The sequence below is a fragment of the Podarcis tiliguerta genome, assembly GCF_965153285.1.
Source record: "Podarcis tiliguerta genome assembly, chromosome: 14".
NCBI classification, from domain to species: Eukaryota; Metazoa; Chordata; class Lepidosauria; order Squamata; family Lacertidae; genus Podarcis; species Podarcis tiliguerta.
This window is the reverse complement of record NC_139547.1, coordinates 51,405,120-51,429,025: the sequence shown is the minus strand read 5'-3', so window position 1 is coordinate 51,429,025 and position 23,906 is coordinate 51,405,120. Positions and strand designations below refer to the sequence as shown.

At 44.5% G+C, this 23,906-nt stretch overlaps 1 protein-coding gene across 7 annotated transcripts in view; it reads right to left on the bottom strand.

The window, feature by feature from the left end:
* The window catches only part of SDK1 (sidekick cell adhesion molecule 1), a 586,517-nt gene that overhangs the window by 188,984 nt on the left and 373,627 nt on the right, over positions 1-23,906 (bottom strand). For all 7 annotated transcript variants that reach the window (XM_083413291.1, XM_083413295.1, XM_083413296.1 and 4 more), the window contains exons 15-17: positions 22,134-22,270; positions 6,836-6,983; positions 5,955-6,095 (exon numbers count right to left, since the gene is read on the bottom strand). In XM_083413291.1, coding sequence (XP_083269417.1) covers positions 5,955-6,095; positions 6,836-6,983; positions 22,134-22,270 — 426 coding nt within the window. The remainder of the gene's footprint in view (positions 1-5,954; positions 6,096-6,835; positions 6,984-22,133; positions 22,271-23,906) is intronic.

Sequence of the window (23,906 nt, the reverse complement as noted above, 5' to 3'; positions counted from 1 at the left end):
TTAGATTCCCCATTATAGCCAACATTTCCAATTTAATAGATCAGATTTGGATCCAAAAAAAGAAGAAAATTAGAATGACCCAGAGGGGATCTGAACTACATCAGGTTGCTTTCACATATTACAGGTACAATTACAAGGTGAATCTTGTCATCATTGCACACCTCTAGTAGCATCCATGCAACTAATAACAGGCACAAATTGCCTTCATGGCCAATTGCTCTCCATTCTGTTACCACTCCTCTAATGATGATCCACTGCATGCAAAGGCTCAATTCATGGCAGACAGCATACCATATTTTTTTTTAGTGTTGTTAAAATTCCTATTCAGCCCAATGCCACATGCATTCACTTTCACTGCAAGCTGCCTTGTGAATTCACTGGATGAATTAAAATACAGATAAAGGTAAAGGTAAAGGTAAAGGTACCCCTGACCATTAGGTCCAGTCGCGGACGACTTTGGGGTTGCGACGCTCATCTCGCTCTATAGGCCAAGGAAGCCAGCATTTGTCCGCAGACAGCTTCCGGGTCATGTGGCCAGGATGACTAAGCCACTTCTGGTGAAGCAGAGCAGCGCATGGAAACACTGTTTACCTTCCCGCCACAGCGGTCCCTATTTATCTACTTGCACTTTGACGTGTTTTCGAACTGCTAGGTTGGCAGGAGCAGGGACCGAGCAACGGGAGCTAACCCCATCGCGGGGATTCTAACCGCCAACCTTCTGATTGACAAGCCCTAGGCTCAGTGGTTTAGACCACAGTGCCACCCAAAAAGACAGATAACATTGCCTTAGAAGGCCCCAGACCCAAAGGAATATCTGGTTTGAGCCTCACAGCTACTCTAGAGGCAGGTTGGGCAAGCTTCATGGCTGAAAAGAATTTGAACCTAGGTCTTCCTGGTCCTAGTCTGACACTTTGCAACACTGAATCTATTCATTTATTCATACCTTTCTACCCATAGGCACTGAAGGTGGCTTAGAAACCCATAATTACAATCTGTGCAGTATTAACAAGGCACTATAAAGCTGGCTTATGCTGGTTCAGACCATTTGCCCATCCAGGCCAGTGGGCTGGCAGGTGCTTCTCGAGAGTCTCTGAGTCAGGTCCTCCCCAACTCTACCTCCTCAGATACTGTAAATGGAGATGCCAGAACCTGGGATCTGCAGAACTGTGGGTCCTTTCCTGCCACATAAGAAGTTACCAAGGCATGAAGGCTGTCAAGGCCTGGTCCTCCCCAAAGGGGTGCAACTGATGGAGACAGAACTTGTCATTGTTCCTGCAGGCATTGGGTTGGCCGCTGTGAGCACGGATGCTGGACTAGAAGGGCCATGGGTCTGATCCACCAGGCTCTACTCGTGTTCTTAGGCACAATGATACAGGTCAGTCTTTGCCAACCTGGTACCCTCCAGCTGGTCTGGACCATATACTTTATTTAACAAGATTCATATGCAGCTTCCTAAAACAACAACTCCCTCCCCATGGTGGGGAGCACCATGATGATGCACCGTCATTAGGCAGCTTCCAGAGAATGCTGAAAATGCACCTCTTTACCTGGCTTTTAACACTTGAGGTGTGTAATTTTTGGACCCATCTTATGGTTGCTTTGAACTGTTGTTTTGAACTGTTTTTAATGTTGCATTTTGATGTTGTGACCGACCCCAGGACCTTGGAATGAAGGGCAGATAATAAATAAAATATAATAAAAACAATAGCAGCAATAACAACACCTCTAAATGATTTTTATGTACTGGCTGAGATTGATGGGAATTTTCATTCAAAAAAACCTCTCTCTCTCTCTCTCTCTCTGTGTGTGTGTGTGTGTGTGTGTGTGTAATCTCAAGCTCTGATTATATGATAGAACAAATACAGGAACATATATATTCACTTTAAAACAAAAAGATATGAGTTGCAGAGGGAAAGAAATCAAATCAATGTCTCTATGTAGGAGTTATGACCTACATGAAAGCCAAGGCCATCTGGTGAATCCCTCAAAGCCCTGTTCTTGCACTCAGCGGAGGGAAAAAACCACATTGAAAGGAAATAATTATCAAAAACAAACAATCCTCGGAAGCCTGAGAACTTGCAGGCAGGGAGGGGGGAGGAGGAGAGATGTTTGCCTATTCCCCTTCAGGAAACAAGCTGTACAATAGCTGTTCAGAATATGCTAATCCACATATCAGAAATAAGTAGACTAAATAGCCGTCTGACTTGCAAATGAGGCATTATGACTCTGGGAGACGACAAACATGGAAATAGTTATATTGCCTGCACTTCTATTTATCCCTAAATTAACAAGCCACAATTGTGGGGAGGGGTTTGGGCAACAAGCCAGGCCTGCCTCAGGTTTTCCTGCTCAAGGCTTTGATGGCTGCACAGTGGCAAACAACACAGGACTGCATCCATGTAAGTCATACTCAGAGTAGACCCATTAAAAATAATAATGGATGACTAACTTATGCCTGCTGTTTTCAGTGGGTGTGCACTAAGTATCACTGAGTATTTGGATACAACCCAATGTCAAGCTGCATTGACTCCCTCTGTAATGTCTGGCCCAACTGACCCCAGGTCTTGAGGTCATGATAAAATGCATCTCCTCCAACCCTCCCTGCTCAACACTGCTAATTTCCACTGGCAGGATTAGGGAAACCACCTTGTCATGAGATCGGGTCATAGGTCAAGTTGACCCAGATGTTATGGGAGAAGGGAACATGATCTGGGAGCTGTGATTTGAACAGCAGCCCCATTTTCTTCATACCTCCCCCCTCAAAAGAGAGAAAGACGGCCTGTCTCACTTGCAAATTCACACTTGAAGAATATTCATCCAAACTCCAGATGCAAAGTTATGGCTCTCTCTAGGTTGTCCCCCACACATCTAGGTGAAAACCTAGCTGAATAGAAGAATGTGGAGAAGCCACAGCTCAGCCATAGAGCAAGGGCTGATTCCTGGGAGTTCTAGTTTTTAAAAAGGAGCCCATTGCAGTTGATGCAAAAGACCCCCATCTCATAGCCTGGGGAGCTGCTGCCAGCTAGAGGAAACCATACTGGCTTAGATGGGCCCACTGTCTGATTTGGTATATGCTCTGTGCATCCTGCTGTTCTCTTGCAGTCAAAGCATGGGTTGTCCCTGGGATTGTGCTCTTGGCTTAATGCTCATTCCTGGTTCTCTGTGTGCAGCATCTCTCTGCTAGGGAGCAAGGGATGGCCAGTTTGCAAATGTCACATCCTTCTGTGTCCCACCTCACTGTGAGCTTTGACATATATTATAATGGAAGGTTCAGTGCACCTTCAGGTGTTAGAGGAGTTGGACAACAGAAAGGTGGTCTACTTCTGGGCCTGACAACATCTATGCCTGACAGGCATGCAACACCTTACGAGTCTCAAAGTTTAAATTTACAGCTATAGTGTGTCAACTCTCAACTGCATGCTTCAGTGAAGACTATAGCTGGGAAGGGGGGGGGGGGAGAGAGAATGCTGCTGACAGTTGATGCTGCCAGAAACCAACAAGAAGCTCGCATCCTGCACTGGAGCAAAAATGAAAGCAAACAGAAAAGAAAGCAAACTTGGGAGGGGGGCTGCTCTTTCATCAAGAAAGGTTAGTCTAGTAACAGACAATGCTTGCCTGCGGCATCTCTCTCAAGGACAGGCTTGGGATGTTAAAGAGCAAGGCTTCAATTCTGTAAGCAAATAAGCAAGGCTCACTAATCAGCTACTGGAGGGAACTAGTAGAAGAGGGCTGGACTAGATGAGAGCTACCCAGTTCTGCAACAAGATGCAGCCCACTTTCTGTTTCAGGAACTGTTTTCTCAGTCCTGCACCCAGGCCCTGGCAGGACATTTCCTCTGAGCTGATCATGGCTTCTTGCTTTGCCAATGGAGGCTACCATTCACTGCTCCAGTAAAATCAATGTTAGAATAGTTATCTGATCACTGTCCTATTACCTGTGTGCATCTGCTTGGAGTTATGATAAGCACACAGGCAGAAACATAGGAACATAAGAACGGAAGCACTCTTACAGGACAGCCCTGGTATAATGAGCTCAATGGAAACCTGGTGGAAGAGAGGTGACGAGTTGGGCATGGTTTTCTCTGCATATAAACTTTATAAGAGGGAAATGGAAGGACATCCCAGAGGTGGTGGCCCTCTGTACATCGAAGAGAATATTGAGTTCAGCAAGCTAGAAATTCCAAAAGGAACAGACACCATATAATTGTTGTGGGTGGTGATACTGGGCCCCAAGAGTAATTTAGTACTGGGGATGAGCCATTGTCTCCCTGATCAAAATGGTCAGGGAGATCTTGAGATGAAGAATGAAATTAAGGAAGCATCTGAAAGAGGAAATGTTGCAGAAATAGGTGACTTTATTCTTCACACAGATTGGATACATATGTGTTCCAGTCACAACAAAGAAATAAAATCACCAGATATCCTAAATGACTATGCCCTCAAACAGCTGGTCATGTAACCAACCAGAGGGGCAGCAACCCCAGACTTAATATTGAGTGTTGACCAGGATCTGGTGCAAACTGTTAGCATTGCAGTGACCATAGTGCTATCAAATTAAATGTGCATGTAAATACTGTAGTCAATTGCCAAGAAAATCCAACATGCTCACATTTGATTTCTGAAAAAGGAAGCTTTCCTCAAAATGAGGAAAAAGGCAAACTCAAAAGAATCAAATCACTCCAAAATGTTTGGAAGTTGTTTTAAAAAAATGCCCTCAATATGAGAAGTTCATTTGGAGTGTATACTAAAGATGAGGAAAGGTACCATGAGGGTCAAGAGAATGCTTCATCCAAAAAATAGAAGGCTACTATCCATTATGACAGTTAGAGGCAGCAAAGTTTCTGCATAAGAGCCACTGGAAATTGCAGTTAGGGAGAGTGCTCAAATTCTGCTTCCAGGTTTCATACAGTCATGTGGCAGGCCACTGTGAGAACAGGATAGGACTAGGTGGGTCATTAGCTGGATCCAGCAGGGTTCTTCCTGTGTTCTTATTACTGTTGAAAATGCTGAACTATGAACAATTACGGTAATCGGAGTCTGGCACTTCCAGCTTTGTAAAACCATTTTAATAGAGATTCTGCTTAATCAACAATACATTCTTCAGAGCAAAAACCTGCCCCATCTAATGACAATAATAATTATTTTATTATCCTGACTCTGGGCACTGTCCCCACCTTTGATCCTTATCATAATCTTGAGAGGTAGCGATAGGCCCAAGGTCACTAAGTGAGTTTTGTGTCCAGGGTTTCTCCCATCTATATCCAGCACTCTAGCTCAAGTGTGGGGAACCTGTGGCCCTCCAGATGTTGCTGAACTCCAACTCCCATCATCCCAAGTCACTAGCCATGCTTGAAGGGGCCAGGCGATCAGCTGCTACCCCATACTGTCCCTGCGGCGTGGTGAGCAGGTAACCTTCCCCAGCCTTGTGGCCTCCAGATGTTGGACTATAACTGCTATCAGCTCTGATCACCGGCCGCTTTGGCTGGAATTGATGGAGTCCAGCCTGGAGGAGACCAGGTTGGTAAAAGCTGGTATAGCACATATGTACTCGTACTGCAACTATTCAGTGAGGTGTTAGGGGGAGAGTAGGACTTTTGTTGGAGGAGGAGTAGAACCTTTGGTGGGTGCTTTGGGGGCTGGCAGAGAGGACATAGAGGGAAGCTAGGAACTTTTTTCCAGTCCAGGAATTGATCCAGGCTCAAGAAGTGAGGGTGGGATATCAAAGCTCACCTGTCCTTGGAGGAAACGTTTTATGAAACCAGGAAGTTTCCAAGCCAGATAAACATGTAGATCATCTCTAAAGATAGTCACTGGGGTGAAATTGGGGATGCTCCATCAATATACTTTCTTCAAATTCTTGTTTGCCAGATGTCACAATGAGACATAGTTCATCGCCACTTTTGTTCATAGCTTAGACAGACTTCAGACATTTTAGGGCAGGTGAAGCTCACTTACCGTAGGATGTAGCCGTGGAGAACCCCATTGTGCTCACTTTCAGGAGGGGGTTGCCACTGAACCATGATAGACTGATTGGTCCGCCCGCTAGCCACAATATTTTTGGGTGATGCACTTGGAGGTTCTTCCGGTAACATCAATCTACATGCAGTCAGACATGGAAGAAAATGACAAAAAGACCCTTAGCTGATGTCTTCACTTAAAGACAATATAGTGTTGTTTTCAGAGGTCTAGTTGAAATAGCTGCAACAAATCAACATAGTAGAAAGCCAATTAAGCAAGCAACAAGAGAGACAGCTGCTGATTCTGTCTGAATCACTCAGCTTGCCATGATCTCTCAAAATGATTGCACGTCTGAATGAATTTACACAACAGCCAAGAATGCATGATTTCCTTCAAATTTCCCCACCCACCATATAATATACCCACCTCCCCCACTCCAACTCTTTATCTCAAAATCTCTGCATTTCAAAGCCCTCTAAATTTTGGGTTCAACGAAAGACCAATGCATTGGAAACCAAAGGTGGAATTTCACCCCCCCCTTTATGTTTTGTGGGACAGATCAATGGCCAAAGGAAATGTTATAACCATTGCACAGTTGACCAAAACACAAGTTTCAATGCTCATCTTGACAAGTAAAGACTGAAATGGTTAGTCTCAGCATTCCTGAGAGTCTCCTAGCACTTGGCATGGGGGTGGGGGTGCTTTGAAGAATGTACAAGAACATAACATCTGCCCAAAAGGTTTAGACAGTGACTAGTGGGGTGAAGTTTCCAAATACGTTGATCATATCTAACATAGAGGTCCTTGTTTTCCTAAGCATACTTATACCCAGAACAATGGTCACTTAATGTTCACAGAGGGGTTTTGTTTCATGGTACCTGCTGGTTTCTATGCTGTACTGGCCCTTGCCCACTCGGTTCACGGCACACACTCTGAATTGGTAGGTGCGGGCGGGAGTTAAGCCGCTCACAGTGATGCTGGTCATCTTTGGATCAATGTCTGAGAGGTGCACTTTCCATGGAGAGTCTGGTGGAGGGAAGCAGAATAATGGCATCAGCATTTGACTAGTATAGCAAGTAATAATCAGATCTGGATGACCCACAAGAAGTTAACAACAGAGAAGTCCATTCCTTATGGAACACCTTTCTTCCACTTGCTGTTGCTATTTCCATCTTTCATTGATTTGTCAAGCCTTATATTTCAACCTCACCATTACACTGAGCAAAGCACCCTGCATAGACGCATTCAAAATGGAACAGTGAAATCTATTCATAATGTCCAAATTAGGGCTATCAACTGATCAAAGGTTTCTCAATCCCTAGAACCATTAATCCAGGACACTTGGCCTCAAACTATTTAGCCTCATTGATTACTATGAAGATAAAGGCATGGGAAGGGTCTGAAATATCTGGAGAAAACATGCCAGTTCTGAGAATATTTGCATCTTTTCACACCTACCATTCTCCCCACCCCTATTTGCTAAGAATAAGCAAGCTCAGTTCAAATCAATGGCTCTTGCTTTCAAGTAAATGCTCTTAGAGTTGGACTGTTAGTCAATGAATAGTCTCACTTTCAACCAATTAATCAACTGATTAACTTATTAAAATAAATACGGAAGCAGCTTAATAAAAGGGATACTTTCCGGATATTTAATCAAGGTAACGGGTTGTATTGAATTAGCAGAGACATAATTTATTCTCCAGAAAAAAATAGCATTCTCTCATTCTTTGCTTGGACAGCTATGTTTACAGCAACACCATCAGCAGCAATGAAAACATTTTCATAAAGGAACAGATTAACATCCAATTAAAATTAACCTGTTAATCCACCTTGTAATTATTTTATATACCTTTTATCGAGTCCTCCCTTTAGCTGCAGTCTTTTCTAAGTTGAAGAACCATAATCTTCTTAAGGCTTTTTCTCACATTACCTCTTAAAGATATGAGCTCTCTCCTTCATGTTATACCCATGTCTGAACATAGCTAAAAATGCAATATAAGAACCAGACTTTTATGTGCATAACCTCCACATACAACACAATTCTGAAAGGGGCACAGAAGTTCAGTATTTCTCCATAGTAATGGCTTTATGTGATTTTCCATAGTGGATTTTTGTCCATAATGGTTCGATATGCCGTTTAACTGCAATTGCTTCCCCCAAATAATCCTTTGAATTGCAGGTTAGTGTGGAAAATTTACAGTTACAGATTTCTTGCTTTCAGAGAACCACATATCCCCACAACCAAGCCAGGGCCACCCATCCTTTGCTCAGCCGTGCAATGCAACCCTGACCAGGCCAAAATTCTGCACACACAAACTGCAGAAAGGCACTCAGAGCCAACAGCACAAGATGATTGCACCTATCAAGCAACACTTAAACCATTTTCACTGTGGAAGTGTGTCATGAAGAGCACTTGCATTTTCAAAACATAATGTGGAAAGCTGCCCTTACACTCACCCTATGTGGGAAGCATCCTGCAATGCTAACTCCTTTTGTTATCTTTCCCCATAATCTCCCTCCCAGAACTGTTACTTAAAACAGTCATTTCATTCTCAGAATGCCAACTTAACGCCACCGCTTTCTCTCTTGCTTCTGATCTTCACTCAAAGACCCACTACTTCTTGAAGTCTTCGGAATGAATCCTTAGCCCTCACCTCCAGCTGTAACTGCATTTGCTTCATTCGTTCTTTGAAAAGAAACAACCACTTTGAATCGTGGAAACATCCCGTTGAAAGGTGGTGCATGTGTGGGCAAGGACCTGTTCTTATGTCACATTGTTAGGTACTATGCATAGTAAGAACCTAAGAATATAAGAAGAGGCTGCTGGATCAGGCCAAAGGCCCATCTAGTTCAGCATCCTGTTCTCATCGTGGCCAACCAGACGCCTTTAGGAAACTCGGAAGCAAGACCTGGGAACAAGAGCACTCCCATCACCCTGGGGGTTGGGGTTCCAGTAACTGGTATTCAGAAAGGCATACTACTTTTGAGCATGGAGGCAGAGCACAGCCATCACAGAATGGTAGAGTGGAAGGGACACCAAAGGTCTTCTAGCTCGATCCCCAGAAAGCACAGCCAAAGAATCCCTGACAGATGACTATCCAACCTCTGCTTTCAAACCTTCAGCGAAGGAAAGTCTGCAACCTCCCGAGGGAGACCATTCTACTGTGAAACAGCTCTTACTGTCAGAAAGTTCTTCCTAATGTTTAGCTGGAATCTCCTTTTTGTAATATGAATTCACTGCTTTGAGTCTTCCCCTCTGGAGCAGGAGAAAATAGGCGTATTTCATCTTCAATCTGACAACCCTTCAGATTGTTTAAAATGGCTATTGTATCACCTCTCAGTCTCCTCTTCTCCAGACTTAACACCCCCAAATCCCTCAACCATTTTTTATAAGGCTTTGTTTCTAGCAGTCATTGATAGCTTTCTCCACCATGAATTTGTCCAGTCTTCTTTTAAAGCCATCCAAATTGGTGGCCATCACTGAGATATATGTATATATATTTACTGATGAACCACAGTTCAGCTGTGCCTTTTGGAATGGACTATCAAGATGCATTCCTTGGTCTCAAAGTTTGGATGTACCACAGATTTATATGAGCTTTTCAAATATCCTCTATTTCCTACCCGCTTTAAAAACTGGTTGCTTTCCAATTCCCACCAGGTGTGAAAGCTGCTTCAGACTCGACAGTCAACTTTGCGAGGAACTTCTGTGATGAGAAGTTTCTGTTTGGGAGAGGAAGAAGCCTCCCCCCTCAGACCACATGGTTAAGCAGATTGAGCATTTCTCCACTGAAAAGGGATGCTGCTGCACATGTCACCGCATAATAAATAAAAACTATATTCATTAACATTTTAATAAAGGAGGAAATGAGCATGATAAGGACAGATGGGCTGTGTATTTCTCAACCCATCTGTTTGGCAGCCCATTCACTGCGCCACACCCAGGAGCAGCTCTGGCTGAAGGCCTCTAATGAAATTCATAGTGAGCTTGGAATATCTCCCTTTCCAGCTTTCAAGCAGGTATAGAACTGTGACTTTCTCAGCCAAATCAGCTCACTGCTGCAAGCCTCAATGCAGATTTTCCTGGGGATTCTGCATACCTCAAAGTGTGTGTGTGTTACATACTTTCAGTATGTTATTTAGCCTAAACATCCCTGAGAACGTGTTCTCGAAAGATACTTTTGATAGTATAGTCAGGGATGGGCCCACTTCAGGTTTGTCAATTTTATTTACAGTGGTATCTTGGTTCTCGGACTTAATTTGTTCTGGGAGTCCATTTGAATCCTGAAACCGTTCGAAAACCAAGGCGTGGCTTGCAATTGGCTGATGGAGGTTAATGCACTCAAGTGGAAACCGTGTTGGACGCTCAGCTTCCAAAAATGTTCTTCCAGGTTTGCAGTGTTCAGGAGCTGATTTGTTCAGGAGCCAAGCCCTTCGACTACCAAGGTACCACTGTATTTCTTTACTAAAACTCCAAGATCTACCAACTAGAGCCAGGTGTGAAAGAATTACAGTTTGAGAACAGGGTGCCACTGAGCACATTCACAACCTAGGAATTTGGAGTGAGCTCACAATAATTTTACACAAAAAACCACTCCTTGTTAACTTCCTTCATTTCACTAACCTAATTTAGGCGGTGAAAGTTGTCCTGTTGTTGCTATTGCTAAACAATTGAGAGTCAGAAGTCCTTGCTGACCTACTGCAAATCATCCAGAGATTTGCCAGTAGATCCTGATCTACCAGCTTCTGCCCACCACCCATGTAAGCTGCCTCACTGACAATTTCTGTGTCTCACAAACTGAGTTTCTTCATTTCCAGCATGGCATTAGAAAGTTTGCTGCAGAGGAATAAAAATGCAAAACATGTGAGAGAAAGAAGTGCCCTCCTTTAAATCTGAGGATGGCATTGCTCTGAGGAGACAGCCAATGCCTGAGAGGTGGGAAGAAGAAACAACTTTTTTCATCAGCATTAGAAGGGACTCTCGGCTTTCAGTGACATTTCAGGGATCACCACAAACAGAAGGAAACTAATTCCCTATTCAGGAAATATTGACAAGAACAAGCTTCAATTACCTTCACATTCTGGGACCACATGGATGCTGTTGTGACATCCTCAGAGCCATAGCTAGGGGGAGAGGGGTTAGCCAGGTTTCTTTGTCCCAGTTGAAGCCTCCAGAAGGGTACCATTGAGAATCCCAGCCCCTCTCTCTCTCTCTCTCTCTCTCTCTCTCTGTGTGTGTGTGTGCAAATGCATGTGGGGAATGCTAAACTGGGTCTTTGACCCAAGTGAAAGAAAGCCCAGTTTTGCCCCTGACACCCTCACTTTCACCACATGGTCCTGACTGGCTAAGATCACATTGTGAAAGAGAAGAGATCTCTAAGCAAGGGCAAAATGAAAACACAAAACTGGTACATTGGAGGTGCAGGGGCAGAGGTATAATGGCTGATGTGAAAAGAGGCAAGCATTCTCTGCAGTAGCAGTGCCTTTTCAGGAGATGTTCCCGGCCGCCCAGAATCTTCACAAAAAGGGCCAAGGAATTACTCTACTTTCTGGAGCCCCGGCACTAAACTGATTTGAAAACGTGAAATAGCATTTTGTGAAAAGGTAATACCGGCTCTTTTCATGTTTCATTCATGTTTCATTCTGCAATAATCAAGCAACTTCAGAGATTCCATCTAAAGAAAATGGCATCACATCCAGGCATCACAGTCTTCTATTTCTGCTCTTCGTGGTTGCTAGGGTGAAGTCAATGACTGTGCAATAATGACGAGAAACTATACAGGGGAAACGTCACACCAGCATCACTAATTCAGAGGTTTGCTGGCAAGAACAAGAACAAGTTAACTTCCACTAGGATAGTCTGCCAGCTGAGTTATGAAGGCAGCATCTCAAAATATATTTATTGCAACAGGGTTTTTTGGGGGGAGAAAGTCCAATTTCTGGCACAGTGGGAACCAGGAATATTAGGGGAGGCTGTCACTTGAAAAAGAGTGCAAGGAAGCCTGGAAACTTGCAGGAAGCCATCAACAAAAAAGCTGGCCTGACAAAAGATTTCCCTGTATCTGTGATAGCTGTGATTCAATGATGTGTGTGCACCAAAGCTATCTGGATTTATTGGACCAAGTTATTCTCTAGTAAATCACAGCACTGAACCAAAATGCTGTTTTCCAAACACCCCTGGAAAGCTGCTGAAAGAGAAACAATCAAAGAAACAACGCTAGTCCTGCTCGGGAGTAGACCTACATATTAGGGATGCTCTACTCATGGAATTAAATTCAATGTCTCCCTTCATGTAGGACTCAAGATGGATTTTCTCCTCATGGCCTTTGTATCAAATCCTGGAGCCCATTTCATACATGCATATTAAAAACTTAAAGCATGGCTAAGTTTCAATCCTAAGGACACATACTTTTCTGTGTGTGTGTGTGTGTTGTGTGTGTTTGACTTCCAAGTACGGGTGTTGAGCAGCAAAATGTGAGAGAGCTACTGGTTGACTGCAGGAGCTGGATGAGACCCAATGCTATGTGAATCACAGATGGGATATAGCAAAGATGTTCATATCCTCACCCACTCAATAATAGCAGAGACCCCTCCTTTCACCACCATTTGCTTGTCTTTCACAGTTGTTCTCTTATGAATCAAAACAATGTGTGTTGTGTGGTGACTAAAGAACGAACAAAAATGAATAGGAAAGAGAAACTAAGGCCAGGCTAAACTAATAAATAGCTTGGAGGAGGAGGAGGAGGAGGAGGAGGAGGAAGAAGAAGAAGAAGAAGAAGAAGAAGAAGAAGAAGAAGAACAGCAACAACAACAACCACCTTCTAAATAGAATGCTAAATGTCCATAGATGACCTAATTGTCACCGGTCTGTTTCATGGAGCAATTTGGTTTCATCCATTAACCTCAACTGTAAACACCACTCGAGAGTGCTTAACCCAAGCCACTTGATCTAGTGAACAGTTTGATTCAACAATGGAGCCTATTAATCTCTCTACCAGCTTAGGGTTGTGCTCTGTTTATATGCTGCATCTGTAGAATACTTTATTTATTCTTCTTCCCTTCTCCTGGTAGAAGATAAAAGATCTGGCAGGAAGAGGAGATTAAACAGAAAACTAATATAAACGAACCCTATTCATCTCCTGGGCACTCTGCTTTGCACAGAGAAACGTGGTTGGAGGGGGGAGATTTGCTTTCTCGTGGAGCCAAGGATTGAGCAAGTTCACAGAGTACCTTTAAAATTTAAATAGCAATCCTCCTCTTGACAATCAAACTAAACCTTTTCAAAGGCTGCTCCTCCCTTAAGCCTTGAAGGAAAAGAAGAAAGCTGAATGGCAAAGCGGCTTCTTGCACTGTATAAAAAGGACAAGAGAGTTTCACATGCTGGATCCATTTGCTTGCCCTTTTCCAGCCTCCTCCCAGAATAGGAAACATTCCATAAAAATGTCAACACCCCCTTCGCCTTCCTCTGGGGATTACTGTCACTTGCCTGACACAGAGAGCCCAGAGAAGCTCCGCGCTGCAGTGACAACAGACACAACAGGTCAAGCTATTAAATAAGCCTCCATTATACTGAACAGACAGTGCTAATCTTTCATTTTGCGTAAGCTACCCTAGAATACATTTCTCAGGCTGTACTTGTTCTCTCTTTTTTTGCTGCAGCTCACACTATCTGAAATAGCTCCCATTTTCAGTTGTCAGTTTTCAAAAACATAACATCCTACTGTGGATGGACACTACAGTATTTGATATGAAATTCAAGTCCCTAGGAAAAAAAGATTCCCCAATAAGATTGGTTGGGGTATATCTGTAGGTCACATCAGGATGTGAAGTGAAATCCACATGGCTGGCGGAAAACAGGAGTCATAGAATGATAGAATTGTAGAGTTGGAAGGGACCATGAGGGTCATCTAGTCCAGCCCCAGCAATGCAGGATTATTTTTTTTGCCCTATGTGGGGTTCAAACCCACAACCCTGATATTAAGAGTATCGTGTTCTACTGACTGAACTATCCATGTGATCAGGTGTACCCACCAAGAATCTTCCATGTCTCGCCACCTGAATTAGATGACTGGCCATGGTTGCCTTAGAGCAGTGGTGGCCAAACTTGGCCCTCCAGCTGTTTTGAGACTACAACTCCCATAAACCCTAGATCACAGGACCAGTGGTCAGGGATGATGGGAACTGTGGTCCCAAAACAGTTGGAGGGCCAAGTTTGGCCACCACTGCCTTAGAGTGTTGCAAGAGTTTGTCCAAAGTTGGCTTGCATAGGAACTCCAAGGGTTCTTAAGAGTCAACTCAAAGGTCCTCCTCTGGTGCAATGGGTCAATGCATCTGGCTGTGAACCAGAAGTTTGGTGGCTCTAGCCCATTCAGAGATGGCTCTGGGCAGGATTCCTGCATTGCAGGGGGTTGGACTAGATGACCCTCTAGGTCCCTACCAACTCTACAACCCTATGATTCAAAGGGTCCCCATTCCCACTCTTTTTTTCGAAATCAGTAGTGTGTGCAGATGTCTCTTGGAATGACTTCCAGTCTCAGAGGACACTGCCCTGGAAACCGCGATGTGCTCTAAAGCACGACAGGGCAACGGGGGGGGGGGGATTCTCCTTCCTCATTATTTCTCTCCTTGGTGTGTTGCTGCCGCTCAAAATTGACTGAATGGGGATGGTGCTCTGGAGAGACCATAGGATGATCTGGGGGGTGGGGAGGACTTTCAAACAATCGCCACCACCCCAGTCCAAATCCTTCAAGGCCAGAGGGTGCTGCTTTGTTGGACTCCTGAAATTTGGAAGAGTCACTCCCATCACACATACCCTATCGCAGAAACCAAAGGCTATGAAATAAGTGAATGGCACTTTAAGGGCACAGGCAGAAGGCTGGGGCCAAGAGCAGGACTCATCCGGTCAGCCTTGGAAGGCTTTTGCACTTTGCCGAAGCAAAAGCTCCATTTCGGTGTTGGACTTTAACTTTTCAATCATCCATCCATCCATTCATAATTTTGTTTGTATGCTGCCTTTCCACAAAAAGTTCACAGCAGCTTACAAGAAAGAAAACTGGAAAATATCTCAAAATCACAAGATTGTCACAGTTAAAATTGACCCAAGAACAAATTCATGATACCATAATAAAAAACAAAATAGCAGTAAAATAGAGTAAAAAATTAAGAAGAAATGGGAGATAGTCCCATTAAGATGAGATAGTCAAAAATAATATTGATAACACAGCAAAAAGAAGAAAAGAAACAAAGGAAGCCACATATAAGTGGAGTGAAGTCAAAATTTATGTCTGTATGTTTACCGTAGTTTGTATGCTTGTTTTCTTTTTTGTAATCTAAGTTGAGAGGTGCATGTATCTATGTATAATAAGTTTGTTTGGTGTTCTGGTTTGTGTTTGTAAGTATTGCATTTATCAATAAAAGTTAAGAAAAGCCAAAGACAGCCTGACAGTTTCAACATGGTGCAAGATACCCCCTTCCTATGATGATGTTGCTCACATTCTCTCTCTTGCAACAGCTTCTTATAAGGCTACCATGGCGTAGCTGGGAACACCTCTCCTATGATGTTGCTTCAACCATCTTTTGCCAAGTGCTCTGTTCAAGGTCTGAACAGACCCCTCCCCCCCATGAGAGCTTAGAGTCTGGCCAGGACCACAGTCAGACAAAGGAGAAGGACAGGGAGAGAGGCTTCCTTTTGGAAACCTCAAGGGTTGCTCAAGAAATCCGCTTTTTCAGAGTCAAATCAGCTTACTCCTGGATCTATTTGGGGAAGGGGAAAATTGATAACAGGAAAAGAATAGGAATAGTCAAAATCCTGCAGCTGAAGAAGAATAGCTGGAAAGTGAGTATTAGCAATAAAAAAAGGACGGCCAGCCTGCACAGATCAACCTTCCTGGACCATTCAGCTTTTATTGCCTTGCGGGTGAAGCGGTAACAACAAGCAATTGTAACCGAAGAAGAGGCAAAGATGCCAACAGAGCGAGGCATATAATGTTGATGGCAGCAATTTCTGGCCCTGTTCTTTGGCCATGACTCCTGGCTTGTTCTGTGGTCCTACTGTCTTGGTTAATCTTCTCTTCTGAAGGCTCACAGCTGGCTCTGGACTCCTGGCTCCAAACTGCTGCCCATCGCCCAGCCCTGACAGTCTCCCTAATACTATGTTTACCTTTTTCTTAGGGCTCATCCACACTTTCACGTGCCCTGTGTCTAGAAAGCACTGGTCCAAGCGACGGACCACTTGACCTACGCTTTCTAGCCATGGGTCCGAGTGGTTTCCCCTTTGCTCCACACTCCTTTCCCAGGGAAAGCTCACTCCTTAGTGTTAAATCAGAGCAGACGTCAATCTGGAGAAAACCCAAATTGCCGTTTGCTCCGATGGAATGCTAAAGAGCAGTTTTCCCTGGGGGAAGGTAGCAGGACAAGAAGAAGTGCGGACAAGCTCTTGGCTGAATGGCACTGAAGGAAAAGCGCTGTGTCAGGTCAAGTCGTCCAGGCAGCAAGCGATTAGTCCTCCGAGATTTGGACTTGCTAAACTACCTTCTTTGGCAACAAATAGCAAACGTTATGAAATCTCAGGCTACTTGCACATCCAGGGCAACGGGTGCTACTGGTCTTATTAAAGCATTCTGTCCTCAACAGAAACAGTGAACAAATTGAGGACACAGCAAGGTAACAGGCACACATTATAAAAACAAGTTCCTGTTAGGCTTCCTGATGAAAACCCCTCACAGTATTAAATCTTTACAGCATTGTGCCTGCAATACACCCTTAGCAACTGGAAAAAAGTCATGCAGAGGCTCCCATAAACTGGGATTAGGATGCATAACACATATTGCACCACTGCTGACAGTTAAACAGCTACAAATATAAGCAAATGAGCTTGGGGGAAGCATATGTAAAAACTAGCAGCAGTTAAAATATATGAAAAGGCACCTGTACCACCAAAAGAACAAGCAGAAGCACTGAAAGCAATTTTTGACTGAAAGGACAAAGGAACTTCTGGATGCAGAGACAAAAGTGACGGTGTGTGTAATAGCAAGTATAGCCGCACACAAAGATGCTGGCATAAAACTGACACAAAGCCTGCCCTAGAGCATAGAGCAGGGGCCAGGAAATCTACACCAGCAAACAAAAGATGAAAGCATTAACCCCACTCTCGGGTTGCATGCTGCCAAACATGCTCTTCTTTTACACATGCACACACAGGCAGTTTCCGTAGTGTAGTAGCACTTCACGGGTGATTGAAGACACATGAGAAAGGAAGTGCTTACACATTCCTACCACCAGTTGGGCTGTTAATAGCAGGAAAGGCTTAATATTTAAATGCAATGAGGGAAATGCAGAATGGCAGCTAGAAACCTGGGGTTTTTATATGAGGAACACCAAACACCAAACAATGCAGAGCCTTGGTTTCTCCTTAGAATCATAGAGTTGGAAGAGACCACAAGGGCCATCGAGTCCAACCCCCTGCCAAGCAGGAAACACCATCAGAGCACTCCTGACATATGGTTGTCAAGCCTCTGCTTAAAGACCTCCAAAGAAGGAGACTCCACCACACTCCTTGGCAGCAAATCCCACTGTCAAACTTACTGTCAGGAAGTTCTTCCTAATGTTTAGGTGGAATCTTCTTTCTTGTAGTTTGGATCCATTGCTCCGTGTCCGCTTCTCTGGAGCAGCAGAAAACAACCTTTCTCCCTCCTCTATGTGGCATCCTTTTATATATTTGAACATGGCTATCATATCACCCCTTAACCTCCTCTTCTCCAGGCTAAACATGCCCAGCTCCCTTAGCCGTTCCTCATAAGGCATCGTTTCCAGGCCTTTGACCATTTTGGTTGCCCCTCCTCTGGACACGTTCCAGTTTGTCAGTGTCCTTCTTGAACTGTGGTGCCCAGAACTGGACACAGTACTCCAGGTGAGGTCTGACCAGGGCAGAATACAGTGGCACTATTACTTCCCTTGATCTAGATGCTATACTCCTATTGATGCAGCCCAGAATTGCATTGGCTTTTTTAGCTGCCGCGTCACACTGTTGGCTCATGTCAAGTTTGTGGTCAACCAAGACTCCTAGATCCTTTTCACATGTACTGCTCTCAAGCCAGGTGTCACCCATCTTGTATTTGTGCGTCTCATTTTTTTTGCCCAAGTGCAATACTTTACATTTCTCCCTGTTAAAATTCATCTTGTTTGTTTTTGCCCAGTTCTGTAATCTGTCAAGGTCGTTTTGAAGTGTGATCCTGTCCTCTGGGGTGTTAGCCACCCCTCCCAGTTTGGTGTCATCTGCAAATTTGATCAAGATGCCTGTAATGGTTCTAGGGGTTGCTCGTGCGTAAGTTGCCGTTATTCCTGGCTAGGTTGCCTGGTTGAACCCTTGCTGTCTGGACAGCCTCAAGTTCTGTGGCTGCCTCAGTCGCTGGCAGAATCCGTCAGTGGGCGTTTCTTAAACCTCTTCCAGCATAAAAGCTGTTTGACGCCCAGTCTCTTCCCTTTTGCCTGCGCGGAAGTTTTCTGCGCTAAGTGGGTGTGGGCAACGGAGTACTCGTGCCCTCTCCGCTGGTCTCCTGCGAAGAGTCCTGGAGCCACCTCTCCGATTCCCCCATCTGCCCCCCTTCTCCACTGGTGTTACGCTGATTTCCTTCCCCAGCGGATGGGCTACCTCTCCCCCTACTGGGACCCTCTCCACCATCGTCCTGGAGCCTCCTCTCCGCCTCCCACTCCGATGGCAGTTCCCTGACAATGCCCTTGAGTCCATCATCCAAGTCATTAAAAAGATGTTGAATAAGACCGGGCCCAAGACAGAACCCTGTGGCACCCCACTAGTCACTCTACTCCAGGATGAAGAGGAACCATTGATGAGCACCCTTTGGGTCCGGTCAGTCAGCCAGTTACAAATCCACTGAGTGGTAGCATAGTCAAGACCGCATTTTACCAGCTTCTTTACAAGAATATCATGGGGCACCTTGTCAAATGCCGGGACTTCGCCTGTTCTCCAGGAATTCTCAAAGATGACTGCCAGTGGTTCTGAGATCACATCTGCCAGTTCTTTTAATACTCTTGGATGCAGTTCATCTGGCCCTGGAGACTTGAATACATCTAAACTAGCCAAGTATTCTTGTACTATCTCCTTAGTTATTCTGGGCTGTGTTTTCTCTGCTGAATCATTTGCCCCAAATTCTTCAGGTCGGGCATTGTTTTATTTATCGGAGAAGACTGAGGCAAAGAAGGCATTGAGGAGTTCAGCCCTTTCTGTGTCCCCTGTTTGCATTTCACCATCTTCTCCTCTGAGTGACCCCACTGTTTCTTTGGAACAGCTACATGTACAACATCCTTGGAACAGCTACATGTACAACAGAGTATTTGATGCTTTCCCTACTTCCTTTGACTAGTAGAATTAAGCAGCCCCCCCCTTCAAATGCTAAGAATCATTTCACATACTCCACAGAATGAGACACAGGCTGAAACTAGACACAGCAAAGAAGTGCTTAAGAAAAATGCATTGTAACCTTTATATTGAGAAATCGAGTGGGCAAAAATGGAACCCCACAGTGCCATCTGGTGTCACAGTGTTATATTGCATATAAAACGCATATAAAACACTTTTTCTTTAGCAATCTAGCTGAGCTCACAGAGATGATGAAGTTCTGGGCTTTTCCACTTCAGGTTTAGGGTGTTGCAGTTTTTAATGCTTATGTTAAAAAAAATCTATGTGTATAGAAAACTAGTATGTCAATGAGAAAGGCTTAGCATAAACTGATGTGTTAGTTCATTAGATGAAAGAGGTTTTTTAAAATAAAAATATAGAATGGGGAAGCATGCAAAAACATGGCACTCCTCACTTGCAGTTTGAAGTGGAAAAATCCAGAGTTCTACCACCTCTGTCTACCGATTGTATTGAATAGCCATCCATGGACAGTCATTTTGAGGGCTTACTTGGGCTGCTTGTTTGCACCCTCTTTCCTCATGTCGTAGATGGGATGCATATATTCCATGTGAATCACAGAGGCTAAAATGCAGGAGGAGGAGGCAGGTGATCGTCAGGATAAAGCCTGCAGGGCAAATACTGCAGCTGACTCAGAGACTGCTGGTCCCCGATTTTAGGATGAGGATGCTTGCCTCTCTCCTAGGATGGCATTCATGAGGGCTGGAAATTAAGCAAAGTTGCCCACACTGCAGACCGTACCATTATTAATCCATCCCAATGTTCAGAGGATTAGAGTGCAGTCCTGTGTGCCCTCTCTGTTTGTAGTTTTGAGAGCATCAGTTTCCCTGTACTGCTAGCCAGTGACCATTTCTGTGGTGCAAAGTCTTGCACGGTCAACAACCCACTGATTTTTACAATAACTGCCCTGTATGAAATACAACACAGTGAATCATTCCTTCCTTTGCAGAGGATGAACACAAACCAAGACACAACAACTTGCCTAGGGTTGCCACAGGAGTCCAGGACCAGCCAGGATTGAAATCCAAGCTCCACCTGGCATCCCTTTCCATTACCCCTCCCCAAAAGCATTGCTGACAGGAATGGCTCTGTACTTCCCTAGGCTGTGTCTCCTTTTTGTTTCTGTGCTTCCAGACAAAAAGCTTTGTGAAATTTATGCACAGAGAACTAGCCTGTGGTAGATTACGATGCCATCAGCTAAAATCAACGGATTTGTCTGACAGCGTGTGAGAGTTCAGAAAATCCCTTCGTACCCTTCAGGATTATCAAAGCAATTTCTGTAGGATGTTATCAGATCTCGACTGAGCTTCTTACAGATTTTTAGAGGTGAATTACTATATTTTCCAGTTGACAGTATCATCCCTATTTCCAGGACAGTCTCCTGCAAAGCCTGATATTCTGGATTACATCGGAAGGCCACTCAAAACTGCATGCCGAAGCCCATCTTTCTAGCCCCTGAATATTGTGGTTGCATTTATATTCCATAGTGTGTGCGCTGAGCATGGCCAGATAAACAACAGAGTGATTGAAGTACAAGGTAGGGCCCTTGGCTAAAATAGATACTCGGCAGCAGACCAGATGTAGCTCCCCCCCCCAAAAAAAAATTAACATTCATGTAAATAAACATGAAGCCTTTCCATTTACTTTGAAGCCCTACAGACATGGATAAAGTATGTATCCACTGATGTATGTGTGTGCCTGCATGCACACACACACACACACACACACACACACACTCCACTCTTCCTAGACGGAATCTGTCTCCTTCATTTCTCCATCTCAGTCACCTTGATTTGGCAGGAAGAGAGAGAAGCAAAGGCTGCATCAGAAATAAGGGTGGCATAGTTGGTGTGTGTGTGTGTGAGCGGGGGGAGGAGATCAAATGGGCAGAGGAGGAGGCAGGGAAGTTCAAAGGTATGAATAAAGGCTGCCTGCTTCAAACCTGAATCTCCCAACCTGTTGTTAAATCAGGGACGTGGCAGCCACAGTTTCTCGGCTCTAACCCCTGCCCCACCTCCCTTTCCTGCTCCTAGGAGCAGGACTCTGGGGCAGGAAATTAGAGGAAGAAGCCCTCACTTCCTCATCTCTTGGTTGTAGGCAGCAGACTTCATGCCTCTGCAGCATGAGCTGGACCCAAGGAGAAGCTTGGTGGTGAGAGGGTGTGTTCCTCAGGAGAGGAGAGGAGATGTGGACAGGGAAGAAAAGGCTCTTAGTGGAAGATGCATGGAGAGTGAAGAAGGGCAGGTGGCCTTCCACTGGACTCTGAGACTATGGGAGTCCTGATAAGAAAATGCCAGCTCAATTATATTTTATGAGAGTGACTGCCATGACAACACGCCTAAGCCAAGCATCAGGATTACACCGGGGCTGCATAATTGCACTCTTGAGCAGTGAACATCCAGGCAGTCGCCCTGGCTTAAGTCAAAGATAATGCCATGTGCAACAGGTCTGAAGAGCAGCAGTGACTGGGGGGGAGGGGGAGGAGAGAGAGAGCTCCCAATTAGAGTCCCCAATGGGGCAGAACATTTGCCAGGGGAAATGGTTGTTCTTTTAGAATAAAATTTCTTCTTTAAAAATTATGAATAATCCGCGCGCACATTTGCAAGAGAAGAAACAGATACCCAGGCTTCGCATGATTTCTCACGCCTACCCAAGAGATACCTGGGAGGGGAAGGGAGGAAAATAACAACTCCAAATAAAATGTCTTCGCATAAATGGGTGAAAATCAGTTTCGCCGCACTTACTGTTCTCAGACAGCTCGACGATGTAGTGCAGGACGGGGCTGTTTCCATTGAAGGGACGCACCCAGGAGAGGACCACGCTGCGGCTGAAGGAAGCGTTCAAGGTGGCCAGGAGGTTCTGCGGTGGGTGAGGCAATTCTCTGTGGAAAGCAGGGTGGGGAGACGAGGAGAAGAGGGCGCCGGAAATTAAAACAAAAAGCAAAGAAGGAAGAGGTCTACCTGTCACTCTGTAGGTCACAGACAAATGTTTAAGACGTTAGGTGGGCACAAATGGATCAGCTTAATGTAAAAGTGAAATAATAATAATAATAATAATAATAATAATAATATTCAGAGCAATGCTGAGTTTTTGTGTGGTTTCTCAGTGGTGATTTATGTGGAAATTCCTAAGGTTGACACTTAAATAGCTAATGGCTCTGTTACTTAACATGGGAAAAAAGCCAGTTTTCAAATTTGTTTTTTTAATTGAGACAACTTGGCCCATAAATTCTTTTTACAGCGAGTTCTTAGTAATGGAATAGCTGTAAAACATATGAATAGGAAACCAACGCCTGAGGAGAAAGGGGGGAGGAGAGATGATTTAAAGTGGAATTTTTCATACTCGGGCGAGCAGAAGACACTGCCACCATCCATGAAGAGTCCCCAGTCAAAATTATTGTACGTACTCTTAGGTTGCTACCATTTAAGATTCATGCTGCAGCCTCAGCCTGGTAGATCCCTAACAAAATAGAGGTGCTGTTCTTTTCTAAACCACCCAAGCGAAAAATGTCTGCAAAAAACACTTGGGAATGCTAAATGGAATGCTTAAAATCTAAAGTAAAATGAACAAAACATAGGATTTAGTAAAGCACACAATATCTAAAAACAGACACACAAATTATGAAAAGTAAGCACCCACAAATATGTGGAAGTAGATGGGCAAGGCATATTGCTTATGGCTTCAAAGCACTGGGAAGACTTGCTGTGAGTCCCAGCCAGCCAAGGCTGTACAAGACAAGTCCCAGTACCTGAAGCAGAATAGGGGAAGCTGCCTTAGCTGTCAGTCCATTTGTCCATATAGTTCAGTATTGTCTACACTGGCGGGCAGCAGCTGTTCCGGATTTCAGAGAGGAGCCTGTTTCTGCCCTACCTGGTATACCAGGAATTGAACCTGGAAACTTCTGCTTGCAAAGTACCGGTATGTGTTCCACCCCTGATCTATGGCCCCCACTGCAAAACTGAGAAAGGAGCCTTTTACCAAATGAGACTATTGGTTCATTTATCTTAGTGTGCTCTACACTGGCTGGCAGCTCCTGCCCAGTGCTCTTGCCCAGCCACTACCTAGAGATGTCAGTTTTGCTTGCAAAAACATGTATCCTACCTAACTTCCCCCCTCCCTCCTCAGATTGCAATAAAAATATTTTATTTTATTTATTGCATTTTCATCCAAAGGTGGCATACATGGTTCTTCTCTCCGTCCTCATTTAATCCTCACACAACAACCCTGTGAGGTATGCTAGACAAAGAGGCAGTGAGTGGCCCAAGGTCACAACCAGTGAGCTTCATAGCCAAGTGGGGATTTGAACCCTCGTCTCTCAGATCCCAGTCTGATGCTGTAACTACTGCACAACACTGTCTCTCTCCCAATAATAAATCAAAAGACTAACCATTTGGTCGCCATTAATGGCAGACCAGGACCCGTCACCTGAAGTGGGCCACTCTTCCCAGTCACATGGTGGGGCTTGTCTTGGCCTGCATCATGAATTTAAGTGAGATAGTAGCAGGTTTTGGGTGCCA